This window comes from Onychomys torridus, chromosome 14 (assembly GCF_903995425.1).
Source record: "Onychomys torridus chromosome 14, mOncTor1.1, whole genome shotgun sequence".
Classification (NCBI taxonomy): Eukaryota; Metazoa; Chordata; class Mammalia; order Rodentia; family Cricetidae; genus Onychomys; species Onychomys torridus.
The window spans coordinates 10,065,102-10,083,272 of NC_050456.1; the positions used below are offsets into that span (position 1 = coordinate 10,065,102).

At 41.6% G+C, this 18,171-nt stretch overlaps 1 protein-coding gene across 4 annotated transcripts in view; it reads left to right on the forward strand.

Moving 5' to 3' along the window:
* Positions 1-18,171, forward strand: part of Dock4 (dedicator of cytokinesis 4) — a 406,069-nt gene that overhangs the window by 244,498 nt on the left and 143,400 nt on the right. For all 4 annotated transcript variants that reach the window (XM_036206392.1, XM_036206395.1, XM_036206394.1 and 1 more), the window contains exons 14-16: positions 4,966-5,090; positions 6,084-6,246; positions 11,132-11,238. In XM_036206392.1, coding sequence (XP_036062285.1) covers positions 4,966-5,090; positions 6,084-6,246; positions 11,132-11,238 — 395 coding nt within the window. The remainder of the gene's footprint in view (positions 1-4,965; positions 5,091-6,083; positions 6,247-11,131; positions 11,239-18,171) is intronic.

The window sequence follows — 18,171 nt, forward strand, 5'->3', positions numbered from 1 at the left end:
AAAATATAGCCTACTTGGTCAAGATCCGTCTTGCCTCTAAGCCCAGCTACGTGAAGCCCGAGGAAGGAAGATTGCAAATTCAGGGCCTGCCTAATCTCATCAAAATATTTTCTAAATTTAAAGTTCCCTAAGCTTTGCAGTGATTGTGCATCACACAGGAGCCATCACTTATCTTAGATCTGCCCCCTGGTCACATGGAGAGATGGTATGCTTTCGATAAGAGGATGCCAGTGAGTAGAGGGAGATATGGGACTTCCTTCCAGCCTCAGATCAGACTAGACATGGGGATGGTTCACAGAACTAACAGTATTTCAAGACTAGTCTGACCAATGCAGAATGGCATGTAATGAATACCTTTCTTGCGAGTCCCTTATGACAATGGCTGAATTCTCTGTTGAGTTATCGATAATGCCTTACACATACATCGTAATTTCTACACTTCAGTTTCATCTATAAAATGGAATGGAGAGTACCTTCCTATAAATGCAGGAGATCTAACCAGACATTTAAATACTTTGTGAAGAACCCAACTCATAGCAGGCATTCAGTAAAGTGAACTGTTGCCACTCAGATTGCTGAGAATACTACTGTAGTGGATTACCCCCTGTCTAAAACTATCAAGACCAGCAGTGTTGGAGACTTCAGAGGTGTTTTGGAATTTTGAAATTTTTCCATAGGACATGGTGGCACATGCCTTTATTAAACCAGTGCTTGGGAGGAGGCAGAAGCAGGCAAATCTCTGTGAGTTTGAGGCCAGCCTGGTCTACGTAGTGAGTGGCAGGCCAGCCAGAGCTTACATAGTGAGACCCTGTCTCAAACAAATGGGAAAGAAACAAAGAAAATTCTATATGAGATTTATAAATTTTGCATCCCTACAGTGGGAATCTGGAGTGTGCCAGGCATTGGTGGGCTGTGCCCCTAACCCTGTCTAGTCACCAGCATCAGTTATCTAAGTGCATAGAAAATCCTGTCACTTCATATTTTCTCTTCTTCACTGAGGGGTAGTTTTTCTCTAATTCCGTAAACTTTAAATGCACAGAGGAAGAGCTGGAATGGCCCTGCTATGACTCTGTACAATGGGTACATGACTGGGTCCTCATGCATTTTGTGCCTATGTTCAGAGCAATCATAGGGCAGCGTCAAGGATCCAGGGGTGTATCTTATGACAGAGACTATCCTTGCTCATTCAGGTCACATCATCCATCATCCCATTGACTGCATCCACCGAAGTGCTTTTGCTTTGTCCCCACCAATATGACTTTATCTTCATCTTGCCTACAATATTTTGAGAAATCTTTAGGTTTATGCAGGCTTCCTAGCCAGTAGGCCTGCTAATGAGGAGAGTGTCATACACATCAAATTTGCAGGGTAATGAACCTGAGTCATGAGCGGTGTTAATAAACATTGTCGCAAAACTAGCTCCTGACACTGGCACTGTGACTCCACTTCGTGCTTTATGGTTTGTCCCATAATTACCCAAGATGCCTTCCTAACACCAGCTGGGCTTATCAGTTTTCTCCAGAGTCCTCAAATACATTGATTTTAATTGGCACTCATTTCAGCCTTCTCCTTCTGCATATTTTGGCAAAATGTAGCACCTTGTGGTATTGGAACATAGCAAGCTATAAAATTCCTGGGGAGAGGCATATGTAGGATGCCACCAGAAGAAATGCTCTTCTCATCCTGTGTTCTCTTTGCAAAGGAATCTTGTTTCATCTAAAGGATCTGCACAAGATGGGCAGAGTGTCACAGGAATGGTAATAGCTGAGGAGCAGAATAATAAGGCCTGTGAATAAGGTTTCCTCCATTTGAGCAGTATTTTTTGTTCATTAAAAGTGTCCAACACTTATATAATGTGTTTGGGTCACTCCATCTACTACTACTTTCCTCTTACTCCCTCCAGTGTCCCTACCTTGTTCCCTCCCGACTTCATGTTCTGTTTTACTTTGCATTTTTTAATTAATAAGCTCATGAATCCAGTTCATGCTGCCCATATACACATGAGTGTAGGGTCATCCACTGGGGCAAGAGCACCCTACCAGGAGCCGCAGCCCCAAAGGAAAGTGACATTCCCTCCCTCAGCAGCCATCAACTGCTGACAGCCCCTCCAGTGCAACAGGGAGAAGCCTCCATCCATGCTGGAATGGTGACTGGTTTGGTCTGCTAAAGTATGAATGTACTCTATTGCAGTTCTTTTAGAAGTCACAGAAACAGCATTATAACAAAGACATCATAGGGACCAGCAAGATGGCTCAGAGGGAAAAGTGCTTATATGAAGGTCAATGACCTGAACTCCATCCTTAGAATCCATTAAAGGTAGAAGTAGAGAACTCATCCAAATAGGCTGTCCTCTGAACTCCATGTGTTCAGGATGGCATGCCCCCACCCTGATGATGATGATGATGATGATGTTTTTAAAGTTTTCTGTCAAACACTTTCTTCTCTTCATCTCTACCTGTCTTTCATAACACAGAAAACTGAGTCCCAACAGTTTTTATTGTCCTATTTAGACTTAGTTTGCAGAATAGCAGTGACAGAAAGAGGACTAGAGCCTCGATCCCCTTGTTCTGATTGTCTTAGGACCCTAAAGGCATTCGATGTACTTGGATTCAGCATTTCTTTAGTCGTAAAGGGATAGAAGAATCCATATATCATGAATTCAGTCAGTTTTGGGAATTGACTTGAGGATCTATCGTCTTTCATTACTTTGCTCCTTTGTTGAAATATACCACTCTGCTTTGTTCTCCTACTGACCTGTTTAAATTCTCACTCCCTCTGTCCTCAGTGAGTACTATTTACCTCTCTTTTTCATCTTTCTGTTAATCCACAACACTAACCATTGGTAAATATGCTTCACATTTGACTTATTATTAAAGATCTAACTCACTGGGGCTAGCGAGATGACTCTGTAAGCCAAATTCTTGCTGCACAAGTCTAAGGAATTCAGATCCCCAGCACCCACATAAAAGCCAGGCTTGGTGACAGGCATGTATAATCCCAGCACTGGGGGATATGGAGACAGGAGGACATGCTGGGCAGTCATGGCAGCTAAGGCACCAGCTCTGGGTTCAGTGGGACACCTGATCTCAAAAATAAGATGGAGCATAATAGGGGAAGACACCTACTACCAATGCCTAACTGCCAAGCATGCACACACAGGTGCACACGTGAATTTGCCACATACAACATGCACATACATGTAAACTTAACTCACTAAATATGGAACTCCTACTGTGTTTGCTGTGGCATGTACTGGGTCTAGAATAATGTATCTGTATATAGGAAGTGCTCACAATGCTTTGTGAATAGTGGAAAGCGAATTGTGTGACACTGGCAGCACATCCCTGGCCTTCCATCCATACTAAGGCGTATCTTCATTGTGATGAGATCAGTTATAAAAGAGCTAGCAAACTTGTGAACTTTTTGAGCCCCTGACAAGAAATTGAAAAGCATGGAAGCAGTTAAAACAAAAAACTTTGAAAGAATATTTTTGGGAATGGGGGGCGGTGGCAAGGTCTCACTATATAGACCAGGCTAGTCTTAAACTCACAGAGAGCTACCTGTGTCTGCATCTCAAGTGCTCCAATTAAAGGTGTGCACCAGCACACCTGGCTAATATGTTCAAATATGTTGCTTTTCTCCAGTATTTGGAAATTCATTGTTTTCTGAAGCTGAGTTTTATAAGCTGTGTGAACATTCTAAAAATCATGAGACCTGTCTACCAACTGTTCCACTAATGGATGTTTTGTGTACTCTGTTAAAGGGTGGTTAAGATTTAATGTCTCTTAGACCTTACATGGTTTATCTACTTTATGCCTGTCTGTGTCCAAGTCAGCAAGGGACTACTAGCATAAGAATCATCTTTGTAGAGAAAAATGACTAGACATCTTACCTGCCCCCAGTACTGGAAAGCTAGAGCAGCTTTTTTTTTTTTTTTTTTTTTTTTAAAGATAGGGTTTCTCTGTGTAGCTTTGGTGCCTTTCCTGGAACTCACTCTGTAGCCCAGGCTGGTCTTGAAGTCACAGAGATCTGCCTGGCTCTGCCTCCCGAGTGCTGGGATTAAAGGTGTGTGCCACCACTGCCCAGCGGAAGATTTTTTTTTTTTACTTAAAAAATAATATTACATTTTACTTATCAAATGTTTGAAAGTTCCGTTAAGTAAACTGAGACACCAGCCCTGCCCATCCTAGTCTCCAGTAACATTGTTTTGCCAACTGACTCACTCTCAGTCCTTCCTTCTGAGTTTGCTAGCTGGCTTCAGTTTCTGTTCTTGGAGCAATAAGAAAGGATAATATTAACAGACACCCCCATTGTATGAATTGCTAATGGTAAAAATGCAGATGATTTTGTATATCTTGAGAGAGTTTGAATCTAGGCTCTTTCTCATTTGTTTTAAAGTTTGATGGTATGAAATGCTAAGTTGGGTTTATGTATGTGGCTGAGCTATTCTACATCTGTTCACAAAGCAATAATCTGGATTCTTTCAACAGTGAGATAATTTTGTCCTTGAACTTTGGAAAAGATTTATTTAATTGTGCTCTTTGCAGGTCTTGCCCTTTCATTCCATGTAGACATTTCTTCTCTCTAAAGAGCTGTGTGGCTATAAAATAATAATACAGGCTCTGGGAACTTCTTCTGCTGGGCTGTCAGTTTGCAGTCACACCTCATAAATGAAATGAAAGAAATATTGGGAAATGGTGAGAAGACAGCTCCCTTTCACTCAGCCACCCCATTTGAATCCCAAATGCACATTTGCTGCACTGCAGCACTGGATCCATGGAGGCTAGCTTGGGTCCTCCTCTAGCATTGGCAATGAGGGTAGAGACCCTGTTATAAAAGTGTGAATGCTCTGAGACTTTTATATCCATAATATAACCATAGCCATGTATTTTTTATAAACTAAAGTTTCTCTTGGTAGAGTTTTACATGTCCTAATGTCTGTGACATGTTTTTACTTTTTAACAGGTGAAATGAGGAACGATTTATATATCACCGTAGAAAGGGGAGAATTTGAGAAAGGAGGGAAGAGTGTGGCCAGAAACGTGGAAGTTACAATGTTCATTGTAGATAGTAATGGGCAGTCCTTAAAGGTATGTTCATTCTAGATTTGGTATGACAATTAACACTTGCTTTGGCTTCATCTCTAATTGTGATCATTTAGCTCCTGAGCTACATTGTGTTTCTCCAACTCTGTAATAGTTTTCCTTTCCTTGTTTAAAGTTCAGTAAAACCCTTCACATAAAAGAATTTAGAAAACCAAAATGTGTTTCCATTTTGCTGACTATGTGTATCAATGATTTTATTATAGCAGTCATTCCTTAAATAACAGTATTTTAATACAGTTTAATTCTTTCTTTCTTTCTTTTTTTTTTTTCCGCTCTGGCAATTGGAGAAAAAAAGCTACAATGTTTAGTTCTATGATTTTTTTTAGTCAAAGTGGAGTTTGGTACTATTTGTTTGTTGTGGAAGTAATGGTAGAGCCACTCTTGGAAGAAATGTTTTCTGTGAACGCAGCTTGGTGGAGAAGTATGTTTTCCTGTTCTTCTAAAGCAGTGGTTCTCCACCTTTTTAATGCTGCCACCCCTTAATGCAGTTCCTCATGTGGTAGTGACTCCAGCCATAAAAGTACGTCTGTTGCTACTTTGTAGCTGTAATTTTGCTGCTGTTATGAATCATAATGTAAATATCTGTGTTTTCCGATCAATCTTAGGCAACCTCTGTGAAAGGGTCGTGACTCATACATAGGTTGAAAACCACTGTTCTAAAGGCTGCACTGGGCAATCACAACCACCCAGTGGATCATAGAAGAGACTCTTAACTTCATTGGGCTCCGAACTTGGTTTCCTAGAGTTGAATTCTCACATCATCAGGGCCCACCCTTGGCACCATAGGCCTTGGACAACAGGCTCAGAATCAAACAGGTCACCTCACTAGGTAGAGCAAATGCAGAAACAACACACAAAGATAGGGAGGAAAAGTCCAGTGGAATGCTTTTTGGGGAGCAGACAGTCAGCAGCGAATGCTCTGCCTCCTGCAGAGGAGTCTAAATGAAGCCGACTTTAACTTACACGTTTCTTTATTAGGATTTCATCTCCTTTGGCTCTGGAGAGCCACCTGCCAGTGAGTACCACTCCTTTGTGCTTTATCACAACAACAGCCCCAGGTGGTCGGAGCTGCTGAAACTTCCTATTCCTGTGGACAAGTTCCGGGGCTCCCACATCCGCTTTGAGTTCCGACATTGTTCCAGTAAGTGTGTGAGTGGGCCCAGCAGCCTCGTGGGCTTGGGGGCTGGGTCCTGTGCTTGCTGAGGGCAGATCTACAGAAAGGAGGAGGAGGGGAGAAGGCAAGCAGTGCGAGTTCTGGAAGTGAGGGGCTGACTCCTGGAGAAACCATGGAAACAGAAAAGAAGGAAACAAGTTTAAAAACACAGGAAGCCCAGGGATTCTCTGTAATTTGATTGTTCTCATTAAAAATCCAGTTTATCATGTACAACCTAGAAAATGTGAACAGAAGGGGGAGACATGGCATTAGAAAAACTACGCTGTCCGGTGGGCTTGGGCAACCCTAACCTTCAGGAAGCTGACTGAGTTCCCAGAAGCCCCATTGGGATTTTTCTGGGCCTGTGAAGCTACTAGGAAAGAGTTGGTGAAGTTCAGGTTTGTGTTGATTTGTGTCTGTCTGCATCACTGTGCAGTTCTGGATGATGTTGAAATGACAGTGAGCTAATGTCAGCAGGGAGAGGGTTTGCAGATAAAATAAAAGTTATCTCATTTTACAGATGTAAACAGCTGGACAGAAATGAGCTGGCTTGTCCTTGAGGACATTGTTGGTCACATCTTCAGTGCTAGTTCAGTCCTTTTGCTCTTCACTAGCTTCTCAAGCCCATTTTCGTGCCTCCCCAGCTCTAGAGCAGGGGTCTTCTGACGCGTCCTATGTCTCAGAAGGGTGTGCACTACCGGATTGGAAAGGTTCTAGCGAATCCTGCTTTGGGAATAACAAGCAAGAGACACAGGAGGATCACATCATTGGAGATGCAGTGGGGTCTTCTTCAGTCCACAGGGAAGGAGGGCATCACCAAGACATACTCGATGACCTCATCCGAATGGTCCTGCACTTCACCCGACCTTCAGGCACAGGGCCTGGGCCTGTCAGCAGAGCTGTGATGTGTTTTTCAGAATTGGCCCAGAAGTCTCTGTAAATTGGGCTTATGAGGGTGTGTGAAAATGCAGGGAGATGAGAAGCGAGTTCTTAAGTTCTGAATTCCCGGGGGAGCCCCAGGAAAGGACTCAAGGGGGGACAGACTTGGGGTGCTGCTGCTGTGCCACTCTGTCTGCCAGACTGTCCCACACTGGACCTGTCATTTGCGTTGAGTTCCAGACTGAGGGACATGCAGGAGAAGGTGAGAAACCATTCCGAGAGCGCTGTCAACATTGTTTGCACGGCTTGGAAAGCAGAGCAAGCACTGTGTTTGGTCAGATCTGTTCCATTTCCGCCCTCTCAGCCTGGCACTTAAAACATGGCTCAGTTTCGTTATTGTTGTTGTTTTAATTCAGAAGAACTAGTTCCAGAAAAAAGAAAAAAAAACCCATAATCCCACAGACTGCAAATGCCCAGTGAAATAATTTTATCACACCAGCACCAGATATTCCTATGTGTATGTGCATGCTCTCAATAATACTATTTATCCATAAAAGTGAATTATTTATTCATAAAATTGAACACCTACTGTGTGCCAACCCCCAAGTGCTAGAATACATCCCCGAACACAGCAAGGTTCCTTCTCTTACAGACCTTTTACTCGGAGAGGGAGGGCAGACAGATGGCCGATAAATGCATGAGACTGTGGGCATCCCTTATCTGCAGGCTTGATTCCCATGCTTTCAGTTCACTCTGGTCAAATATTAAATAGAAAATTCCAGAATAAACCACTCCAAAGTGGTAAATTGCATACCTTTTTGAATAGCCTGGAGAAGTCTTACACCGTCCCATTCTGTCCAACCTGAGTTATAAATCATGTCTTTGTCCCATGTATTTGTGCTGTGGACAATACCTGCCCGTTAGTCATTAAGCTGTCTCAGTTATCCCAGCAGCTACTGAGATATCACAGTGCTTATGTTCAGTTGACCTTTATTTTATTTACTGATGATCCTTAAATATAAGAATAGTGATGCTGGTGCTCATATGTGTCAATAAGTTACTTCTTTTATGTGAAAAAAAAAAAGGGTAGAAATTCTTATCTTAGTAAGAAAAACATCACACGTGGAAGTTGATAACATCTATGTCTCTGTTCAATGATTACCATAGGTCCATATGTATCTGGAAAATTGTACATTTCATATATTCATTGAATGAAGTGGGAAGATAACAAGAACCATCTGTTTGGGGGTGGGTGGCCAAAATCAAACTTTGCAGCTTAGACATTTGACATCCACTAGGCATCCAAGGTGTCAATGGGAAATGAATGAGGTCTGGGATGAAAACTTAAACTAGGAAATAAGAACATTATTTAGTGGTCTGTTATGAATATTTAATAAGCAGTACTTGGGGCAGGGCTATCTCTGCTCTGTAACATTTGATAATTTCCATGGTATTTTTCCAACTTTTAAGCACTGATACAACTTTATGGAATGTTATAAAGTGTTATCAATATGGCTACCTAAACAAGACCTGGAAAAGGACCACAGCAATGGACGTAACATGGGAGAGGGAAATCTCATAGGGCCAACCCTAAAGAACTACAGGCAACTAACAAATGCTGAGAGCAGGAGCGTCTTCTCAAGGGAACAGCCCCCAATTGGTTATCTAATACCAAGTATGTGGGAGGGGTGACAAGTAAGGGTAGGAAAAGAAAAAATATATAATTATATTTTAGTTTCAAAAAATAAAAGTTGGCAGGCTATCAATCTGTGCATGTACAAGAAATGTGCAAGTATGTGAAGGAGCCTTAAATGAATACCACAAAGTGAACAAAGCCAATCTGAAGAGGCCACATACTGTATGATTACAGGTGTACAACAGTATGGAAAAGTAGGGAGATCATGAAACGCTCAGTGGTTTCAGTGGTTTCTGTGGTGTAGAGCTAGAAAATGAGAAACTAGGTTAGGGAAATGGAGAAGGCTGCAGTAATTCAAGTGAGTAGTCTGGCTTGCATGGAATGAATTGGAAGTTTTATTTAACCAGGATAGAGTTACAATGGAAATAGGGAAACAAAAGATTTAGAAGGCAGTATGAATGGTGGATATGGAAATAGGAAATGGAGAGAGAAGAGAGAGGAGGGGAAGATACATGAATGAGCTCCAGGAGGAAGAATTATTGGAGTATACTACTAAGAAGAATGATCTGGACACGTAGGAGGAACAGTCCATGAACTTAGGGTCTTTTGCTAGTAAAAGGATGTCATACTCGACAAACATCTGTACAGCCCATTCAACTCACTGATGCCGACTGAATAGCCTAGGACAAGTGGCCATGGTCTTAGACATCAGTGTCTTATTTTATAACACAAGGCTAATTGGAGAAGACTCTTGTTTTGTTTCTTATCTTTACTAATTTTACTAGCTACAGAATCTTGATTCTTTGTTTTTTTAATTGAACATTACAAACTACATAAAAAAGATAGTCAACAAGATTCAAGAATTCTTTCTGCACAAGTCTCCTGGATCATGAGCTGCTGAACTGTTGTTAAGGGAAACCTCGCCCTAAGGTACTTCTGCTGTCATTTTGAGTAGCTTTTAGAAACATCAGTCTTTTCCCACTTTCTCTCTAGCGCTGAAATTAATTAATAAGAAAGGAAGTCTTCTTTTGAAGCACACATTTAATGAGTTCACATACCCAGGGATGCCCTCCTGTTAAGGGTTGCATACCCCCTTCATCGAGTGGTGGGGCAGTAGTTAGGGAAGAGCAGGTGGGTAAAGCTCTTGCATATGATGTTTGAGATTCTCTGGATATCTAACTCCTCAGCTCAGGTCTCACTGTGTCCCAAAGCTGAGCTGTTCTGCTGTATGATGATCCCCTGCTACACTCATAGTGGAAAGAAACCCTTCAGCAATCACAGGCTCCTGCCCGGAGCTTCACCTACTGCTCACATACTCACATACCAGGGGGAATGCAGTTGAACTAAAAGCTTTTTAGCACTTGCTCTGTCTTTTGGAGAAAAGCAGCTTGATAGAAGGACTGGAATGGCTTGAAAGATCTAGAGCAAGCAGCCAAATGTCCTTGATTTCCATTCTCTTTCCTGTAAGTAACAGCTAGAATCCTTGGCATCAAGGTTGTCCTAATTGGGTGTCTAGAAAGTCCCTATGTCATGGCCAGCTTGCAGAACACTACAGCCGACCCACAGTAAATGGCAGCTTACAATTTGTAGTTTCTTCTCGGGAGCCTTGGCAATAGCCAGGGAAGCAGCTTTAAGGAGGTTGCTGTCCTCACACATGGACCAGGAGAGACCTTCAAAGTTCTCCTTCAGAGGGCCATAGACAAAGCATTGCTCCTCACAGCCACTTTCCTTCATTACACATTATTTGCTGAGATCCTACAATGTCCCAGATACTGTTTGAAAGGAATAAAGAGGGGACAATTCTATCCCAATGGACCTTAGTATTGAGGAGCTGGGGTAGATGTGATGTTAAAATAAATAAATAAATAAATAAATAAATAAATAAATAAATAAACAAACAAACAAACAAATAAACCAGTCCAGACATTTTTCTTTCTTTCTTTCTTTTTTTCCCCTCCCTTTGGTTTTTCAAGACAGGGTTTTTCTGTGTAGCTTTGCACCTCTCTTGGAACTCATTTGGTAGCCCAGGCTGACCTCAAACTCACAGAGATTTGCCTGGCTCTGCCTCCTGAGTGCTGGAATTAAAGGCGTGTGCCACCACCGCCCAGCAGTCCAGACATTTTTTTAGAACATAATTTCAGATGTTGAGTCCTGTGAAAACAATTGGGTAGAAACCTAACCTTTAGGATGCATGAGTACAGGGTTCAGATAAGTGTCCTACTACAAAAGCTCTCCACTGTGTGGAGGACCTGGCGTGTGCAGGGGGCAGGACTAGTCATTGATGCTCGTGCTTTTTATAGAAGATGTCATTTGTATAAACATGTTCTTCAATAAGCAAATCATTATTCTCCTTTACAGCAAAGGAGAAAGGAGAGAAGAAGTTGTTTGGTTTCTCTTTTGTTCCCCTGATGCAAGAAGATGGGAGGACTCTTCCAGACGGCACACATGAGCTCATAGTGCATAAGGTACCAATAATCCCTGTTGATGACAGCCTGTCAAAAGCAGGGGTACAGTTACTGGCTGTGTGTCTGATAACCTTAGAAAAGAGGGGGAAGGACTAAAATGATTTATTTTCAACTCTTAAAAATAAAGTTGTAGACCAGGCATGGAGGTACACACCTTTAATTCCAGCACTCAGAAGGCAAATACAAGCAGATCTCTGGATTCAAGGTCAGTCTGGTCTACATAGTGAGACCTTGTATTTAATAAAAAAAAAAAAAATGTAAACAAGAACAGCATCCAGCATCTTTCTGAAAGTATTATTTTTAAATTCTCTGTTTTCTATGGTACATTACATAGACACACACACACACACACACACACACACACACACCTATACATATATACACAGACACATACACCTATACATATACACACAGACACCTATACATATACACAGACACACACACAGACACCTATACATATACACACAGACACAGACACACACACACACACACACACACACACACACACACATATATATATATATTTGCATATATTCTTATATTGGAGATAAATTTATTCCTTACAAGTTAGGTACATGTTAGGCAAGTGTCAAATGAACTACTGAGCTCCTCAAACCTGAAATATATTTTTTTAAATGACTTATGTTTTTATCTTACTTTAGGAATAAATTTATTTGCATGAATTGGGGTGTTAATCTCAAAGTCCTTTTTATTGTTATGATGGGATTGAATAAACTTTAGAAAGTTTTATAAGTAGTGGTGATACATACAGTCTTATAAGTCTTTATCCTCAGAGGATAGTTTATTAAGTTAAACCTTACTTTTAAAAAATTTATCTATTCCTTGTTATGATAACTTTTATTTAAGTCACGATTCTCAAAAAAAAAAAAAATTATTGGAACATTGAATGCTATTGTAGGCATTTATGTGAAAATTCAGAAAGCAGGAACTGCCCAGAAATTATCTGAGTATACTCATAAAGTGAACTACAGGTTAAAAATGTGTTTTAGCATGCATGCAATTTCCTCCAAAATACTCCTCCTGCTGGGGAGGGTCTACCATGGCCTGACCCCAGGATTCCTTTCTGCCTACTTGGGAAAACAGGACAGGAACATTGCTCACTTCCTGTGCCCTCCCCCAGCCACCTGAACCCTTATCTGTACTATTGTCTTTCTTCCTGCTTCCTGTCTCAGGGAAGGAGGAAAGATGCCTTCCCTCCACAGCCAGTTCTACCTCCACCCCTCAAGACTTTCTTCTCATGTCCTCTCTTCCCCTGCATCTGTAACTGTTTCCTGTCTAGTGCCATTTATTCAGGATGTAAACGTAGGGCAGCACTCTGCTTCTTTCTGTAATAGGCACACGTTTCCTCTTCCCGTCCCAGTTCATGGAATGGGTCTTCACTCACTGCCCCCAGTCCTCTGACCCAGCAGTTCTCCGAGACACCTGTTTCCACTGTTCACATGAACTGCCACTGCATCACTTGCTTACCCAGGGACTACAGACCTTATGTCTGAGCAATCACGGTACCAGCGAGCTATATCCCTAGCCTTCCCCTTTTATATTTGGAAAGGGTCTTGATAAGTTGCCTTACATTGGCCTCAAAGTACAGTCTTCTTGCCTCAGCCTCTCAAGTAGCAAATACCACAGATGTGTTCAACTCTGCTTAGCTACTGAGGTTTTCTTATTTAAGGTGTCTGGGATGGTCCTAAGACTTTTTCATGTTGAAAATCCTCATGGTCCAGGCATACTATAATGCACATACTTGTGGGTTTTAGCAGTTGTTTTAGGTTCACAGAAAAGCTGTAATATAACCACATACATACTCTTCACCCAAGTCTTATTATATTATGTCCTTTTACATAAACAATAACCTATTAGCAGTAAACCTATACAGGTAATAAAATACTGTTAACAGAAAGGTTTTTTGTAAGTTTCTGTGAGACAGAAAGTTTCTTAGTAAGTTTCCACTTATTCCACTTGGCTGTTCCTGGCTCTACTCCAGAACCCACGTGGCATTTCGTTGTCTGCTGCTGACTCAGTCACGTGCTTCCCCACCACCGACTCTTTCTCTCTTCTGCATTGTTTCTTTCTTTTCTTGCCTGCTTGGGAACCCTCTTCTGTGTTATGATTGAGTTTAAATACCCCCTCTCCCAGCAGACCTGGTATCCAGTGGTCTTTATCACAGCTTTGAAATCACATGGGTGCAGTGGTCTGGCGTGTGAGGCCTTCAAAATAGGACCTGATTGCATTTTTAATACCTAATTGCAATATGGACAAATATTTGGAATTTAATAGATATGTAGTAATATTAGCAGTGACTGTTCCTGTTGAAAAAGACCCCACAAGATGTTTTGTCACTAAAAATTATTTGAATCTGTTTTTTATTAGCTGGAATTATAGAATTTCAAGTAAACTCTTTCACTTTTTGTAGGTTCAATTCAATTCTCTACACTCCTAAGCTGTAGGCCCTTAATTTGACTAACATACTGGGAACTCACTGTAGTAATTTTTTCTAAATAAATTATAATGCTGATCTCCCCATCACAAATCTTGCATCCTTGCAAAACTGCCTTTCTGGAAGACTCACAACTGACCCTGTGATTCTCACGTATCTTAGGCCGTGGCCGGCAGGTAGCCCAGGACATGCTGCCCGTTTACAAGAGCATCCTGTCTTACTTTGGGTTTCTATTGCTGTGAAGAGACACCGTGACCACGGCAACTCTCATAAATAAAACATTTAATTGGGGTGGCTCAGTTACAGTTTCAGATGTTCAGTCCATTATCATGGTGGGGAGCATGGTGGCATGCAGGCAGACATAATGCTGGAGCTGAGATTCTTATGTTTTGTAGGCAACAGGAAGTGAATGACTCACTGGGTGGTATTCTGAGCACAGGGAACCTCAAAGCCCACCCTCACAGTGACCCACTTCCTCAAACAAGGCCAAACCCACTCTAACAAAGCCACGCCTCCCAATAGTGCCGCTTCCTATGAGATTATGGGGGCCAATTACATTCAAACTACCACATCCCACTACCTGTCTCCCATAAGCTTATAACAATGTCATAATGCAAAATTCATTTAGTCCAGCTTCAAAAGTCCCCATAGGCTTTCACAGTCTCAACAATATTTTAAAGTCCATAGTTCGAAGTCTCTTCTGAGATTCATTCAATCTCTAAATTATAATCCCATATAAAATCAAAATTAAAACACAGATCACATACTTCCAATATATAATGGCACAGGAAATACATTACCATCCCAAAACAAAGGGAAGAAAGCATAGCAAAAAAAATGCTGGACCAAAACAAGACCAAAAACCAGCTGGGCAAACTCCAAACTCTGTGTTGAAACACTCTTCCGATCTCCAACTCTCTTCAGCTTTGCTGACTGCAACATACTTCTTCTTCTAGGGCATTTCCACCTCCTGTTACCAGCTCTCCTCAGCAGGTATCCCATGACTCTGGCATCTCCAACATTTTGGGTTCACCAAGGCAATCAATCCAGGCTTCAACTTTACAGCTTCACTCAGTGACCACTAGGCCTCCAAGCAGGGACACCCCTGACATATTCCTGGCCTCAGTGGCTTTATTCCATAACCCCTTTCTTCTATCCTTAACTCTAAACCCAAAACCACATGCCCAAAGCTGCCAAGTTCTGCTGCTTGCTGGGGCTGAAACATGGCCCCCTCATTCAATTATATCTTTACCAGCTTTCTGTCCTTCACTGCCCTAGCTTGGCTGTTCTGAAACTTGCTATGTTGACCAGGCTGGCCTCAAACTCAGAGATCTGCCAGCCTCTGCCTTCCCAGTGCTGGGATTAAAGGTGTGCCCCCACCACACCCAGCTTTAAGGTTTTCTTTAGTTCCTTTTCACAAGTTGGAAACTTAGCTAGGTGAGAATCTTGCCCTGAGGTCACCACTCCCTTTATTTCATTTCCTGATCTGTTTATCTCCTTGAATACTGAATTTAGCTCTGTTCAATTTCCTGGTACTCTTTTTCTCCTCAAAAATTTTCATTTTGTAATTTACGCTGCTCAACTTGATCCTTTTTGTTATAAATTTTGATTAGAGTTACCACTAAAAACTACATTACAGAGTCTATACTATGCTGTTCTGAGATTTCCTTGGCCAATGGAATTAATCCAGAATTCTTCACTTCAGACTCAGGCAGACTCTTGAGACAAGGGCAAAAGGCAGCTACTTTCTTCACTTCAAGAATGATCTTTAGGCAACATACTAATTTTTTTCTCCTCTGAAACCTCTTGAGTGAGCCCCTGACAGTTCAAATAATTATTAGCACCTTTGCCTTCCATGCTCCTACTAGTATGGCCCATTAAGTAGTGCTCAAAACATTCCACTACTTTCATAACCAAAGTACCAAAGTCCAAATTCTTCCAAACAAACACATGGTCAGCCCTATCACAACAATACCTCAATCTCTGGTACCAACTTCTGTTTTAGTTAAGGTTTCTATTGCTATGAATAGACACCATGACCATGGCAACTCTCATAAATAAAACATTTAATTTGGATGGCTCACTTACAGTGGTTTCAGAGGTTCAGTCCGTTATCATCATGACAGGGAGTATGTCAGTTGCAGGCAGACATGGTGTTGGACCTGAGAATCCTATATCTTGCAGGCAACAGGAAGCTGACCGAATCACTGGGAGGTATCCTGAGCATAAGAAACCTCAAAGCCCGCCCCCATAGTGACATACTTCCTCCAACAAAGCCACACCTCCCAATGGTACCATTGCTTGTGAGATTATGAGGGCCAATTGCATTCAAACTACCACACATAGCAACTGATATTCAATGACTATAAGCAAGATGTATAGTCTCAAAGATAGAGGCTACTCATGCTACTTCAAATATTTCTGTAAGAGTATGAAGGAGCCCATCTCTCTCATAAGATCTGACTTCAGACCCAAATATGGTCCAAACACTAGCCCTCATCTCTAGTTTGTAATAAATAAACATGTTTTAAGATGACCTTTGTGGATTGCAAGCTGTTAAAGGAAATGATACTTTACTATGCCAGCAACATGCTTTTGTTCCCCCAATTCAGTAGCAGACTCAAGGAGCTTTATTTCTAAAAGGGCAGTGGAGTGAATTCTCCCCTAATAGATCTACTCCCAGCTGTCTATCAGAATACTGAAAGTACTTCTGCTGTGTCTGTGTGTCCCACAACAGCACATGTTCTCTGATGAGGACAGTGTCTTGCTCTGTTCCTACACTGGGTTTGATGAGGAAGACATTACTTCTGCCAAAGCCCAGAGTTGGGGTATGTATATTTCCCAGAATGCAAACAACCCACACTTTACTACCACATGTAGTTTGAAAGTACAGCTAAAGGTTACCATAGCAACAATCTAGCCCCCTGACTCTGCTCCATATTTGCAGCCAAGGAAACACGCAGTTATGACTCCGATGTACTTGTTAGTTCAATAACTGGCAGTGCTGAGCACACTTTATATCCCACTTACCCTTAGCCTTTTCTAGAGGGGTCAGTGGGGCTTCCTGTTTGCTCTCTTTTGTCCATACTTGGGTAGACAATGCTCTCAGGATAGTCCCTTCTCCTCCGTGCATTTCACGCAGTCCAGAAGAGAGCTCACCCCTTACTGTTCTCACTCCCTGGTGAGTGAGCTCTGAGCTCCACATTTCCTAGTAGGACAGTATGTAGCCTTTCTGGCTACAAACCTTACTGTCCTCTGCTCCTATCCTACAGCCTACCTTCTAGCACATTTTTTTTCAATTTTTCTCTACCACCAAATCCTGTTTCTTTCCTGAAGTCCCTGCCACCAAATGAAAGCCTTTTGTTTTGCTACCAGGCCCATGTGTCGTGCTCCCTCTGCTCTTGTCTGCTTCTCCTACCTAAGAGCCAGGTCTCAAAATCCCTCCTGTACCCCATGTTTTGAGATTTAGATTAGCAATTTCACTGTAAGACTCAAATCTTATTTCTCATGAGATCATTTTAGTTACACACTGCTTTTGGAGCCCTCTGCCATAGTGTCTGGGAAAAGTTAGGAGAAAGTGGCTTTTTTCTTTCTAACCTGACATTCCATATTTATCAATAAAGCAACACAAAGTTCACTTTCAAAATTAAAAGCTGAGTTAAAAGAATAGTGGAGAAAGGCAGTGTCTCTTGATTGTTCTGAATACAAGCTATGTTCCCATCCTGATGCTGACACTAAGTAATACTGCAACATTAGGCAAATCATATAAGCACCTCAGTCATGATATGTTACATTATAAGATTGTTATGAAAGAAAATGTATGTATGAAGTGCCTAGCCATGCCTGGCAAATACTTATAAGTTGTTTAAGTTGCCTACATTGGTTTTCAAATGTGCAGTGTCTATATTATGTATTAATAATGCATGCTGAAAGCCTTGAAGAACAATGAAAGATAAGTGATAAGAATTTCTTTGTATTTTATTAAAATTTTTAGAAATGGGTTAAAATTGCTACTGAGAGTAGTTACATGCTTTTCTTTACTTAGTTGATGGACAAAATATACTGTCTCTGTCTGTCTCTTATCTGTCTGTCTGTCTCTCTTTCTCTTCCCTATTCTTGGAAGAATATCTTAAAATACCTTTTGTGTTCACAGTGTTCTTCCTATTGATGGTGATGCTTTATACTTGAGCGTGATAGAGTTTAGCTACAGGAAGCTATTGAGGTGTCATGTCTTGTACTTTGGATGCTAAGGTTTTAGTGCCCTGGGCTGGTGGGCAGGTGAAGCCAACCAGGATTAGTGGAACTAACCAGGATAGCCAACAAGTAGACACCCCATGGCACCCGGCAGACCCAGAGCTCAGCCATCTGGCCTCACCAAGTGTTCAATGCCTTAACTGTGGAGATAAGCAGGAACCCCAAGATGCTGCCAGAAGAAGCCAAGAGCCAATTAGAGAAGTGAGCTGTGGTAAGAGATGGTT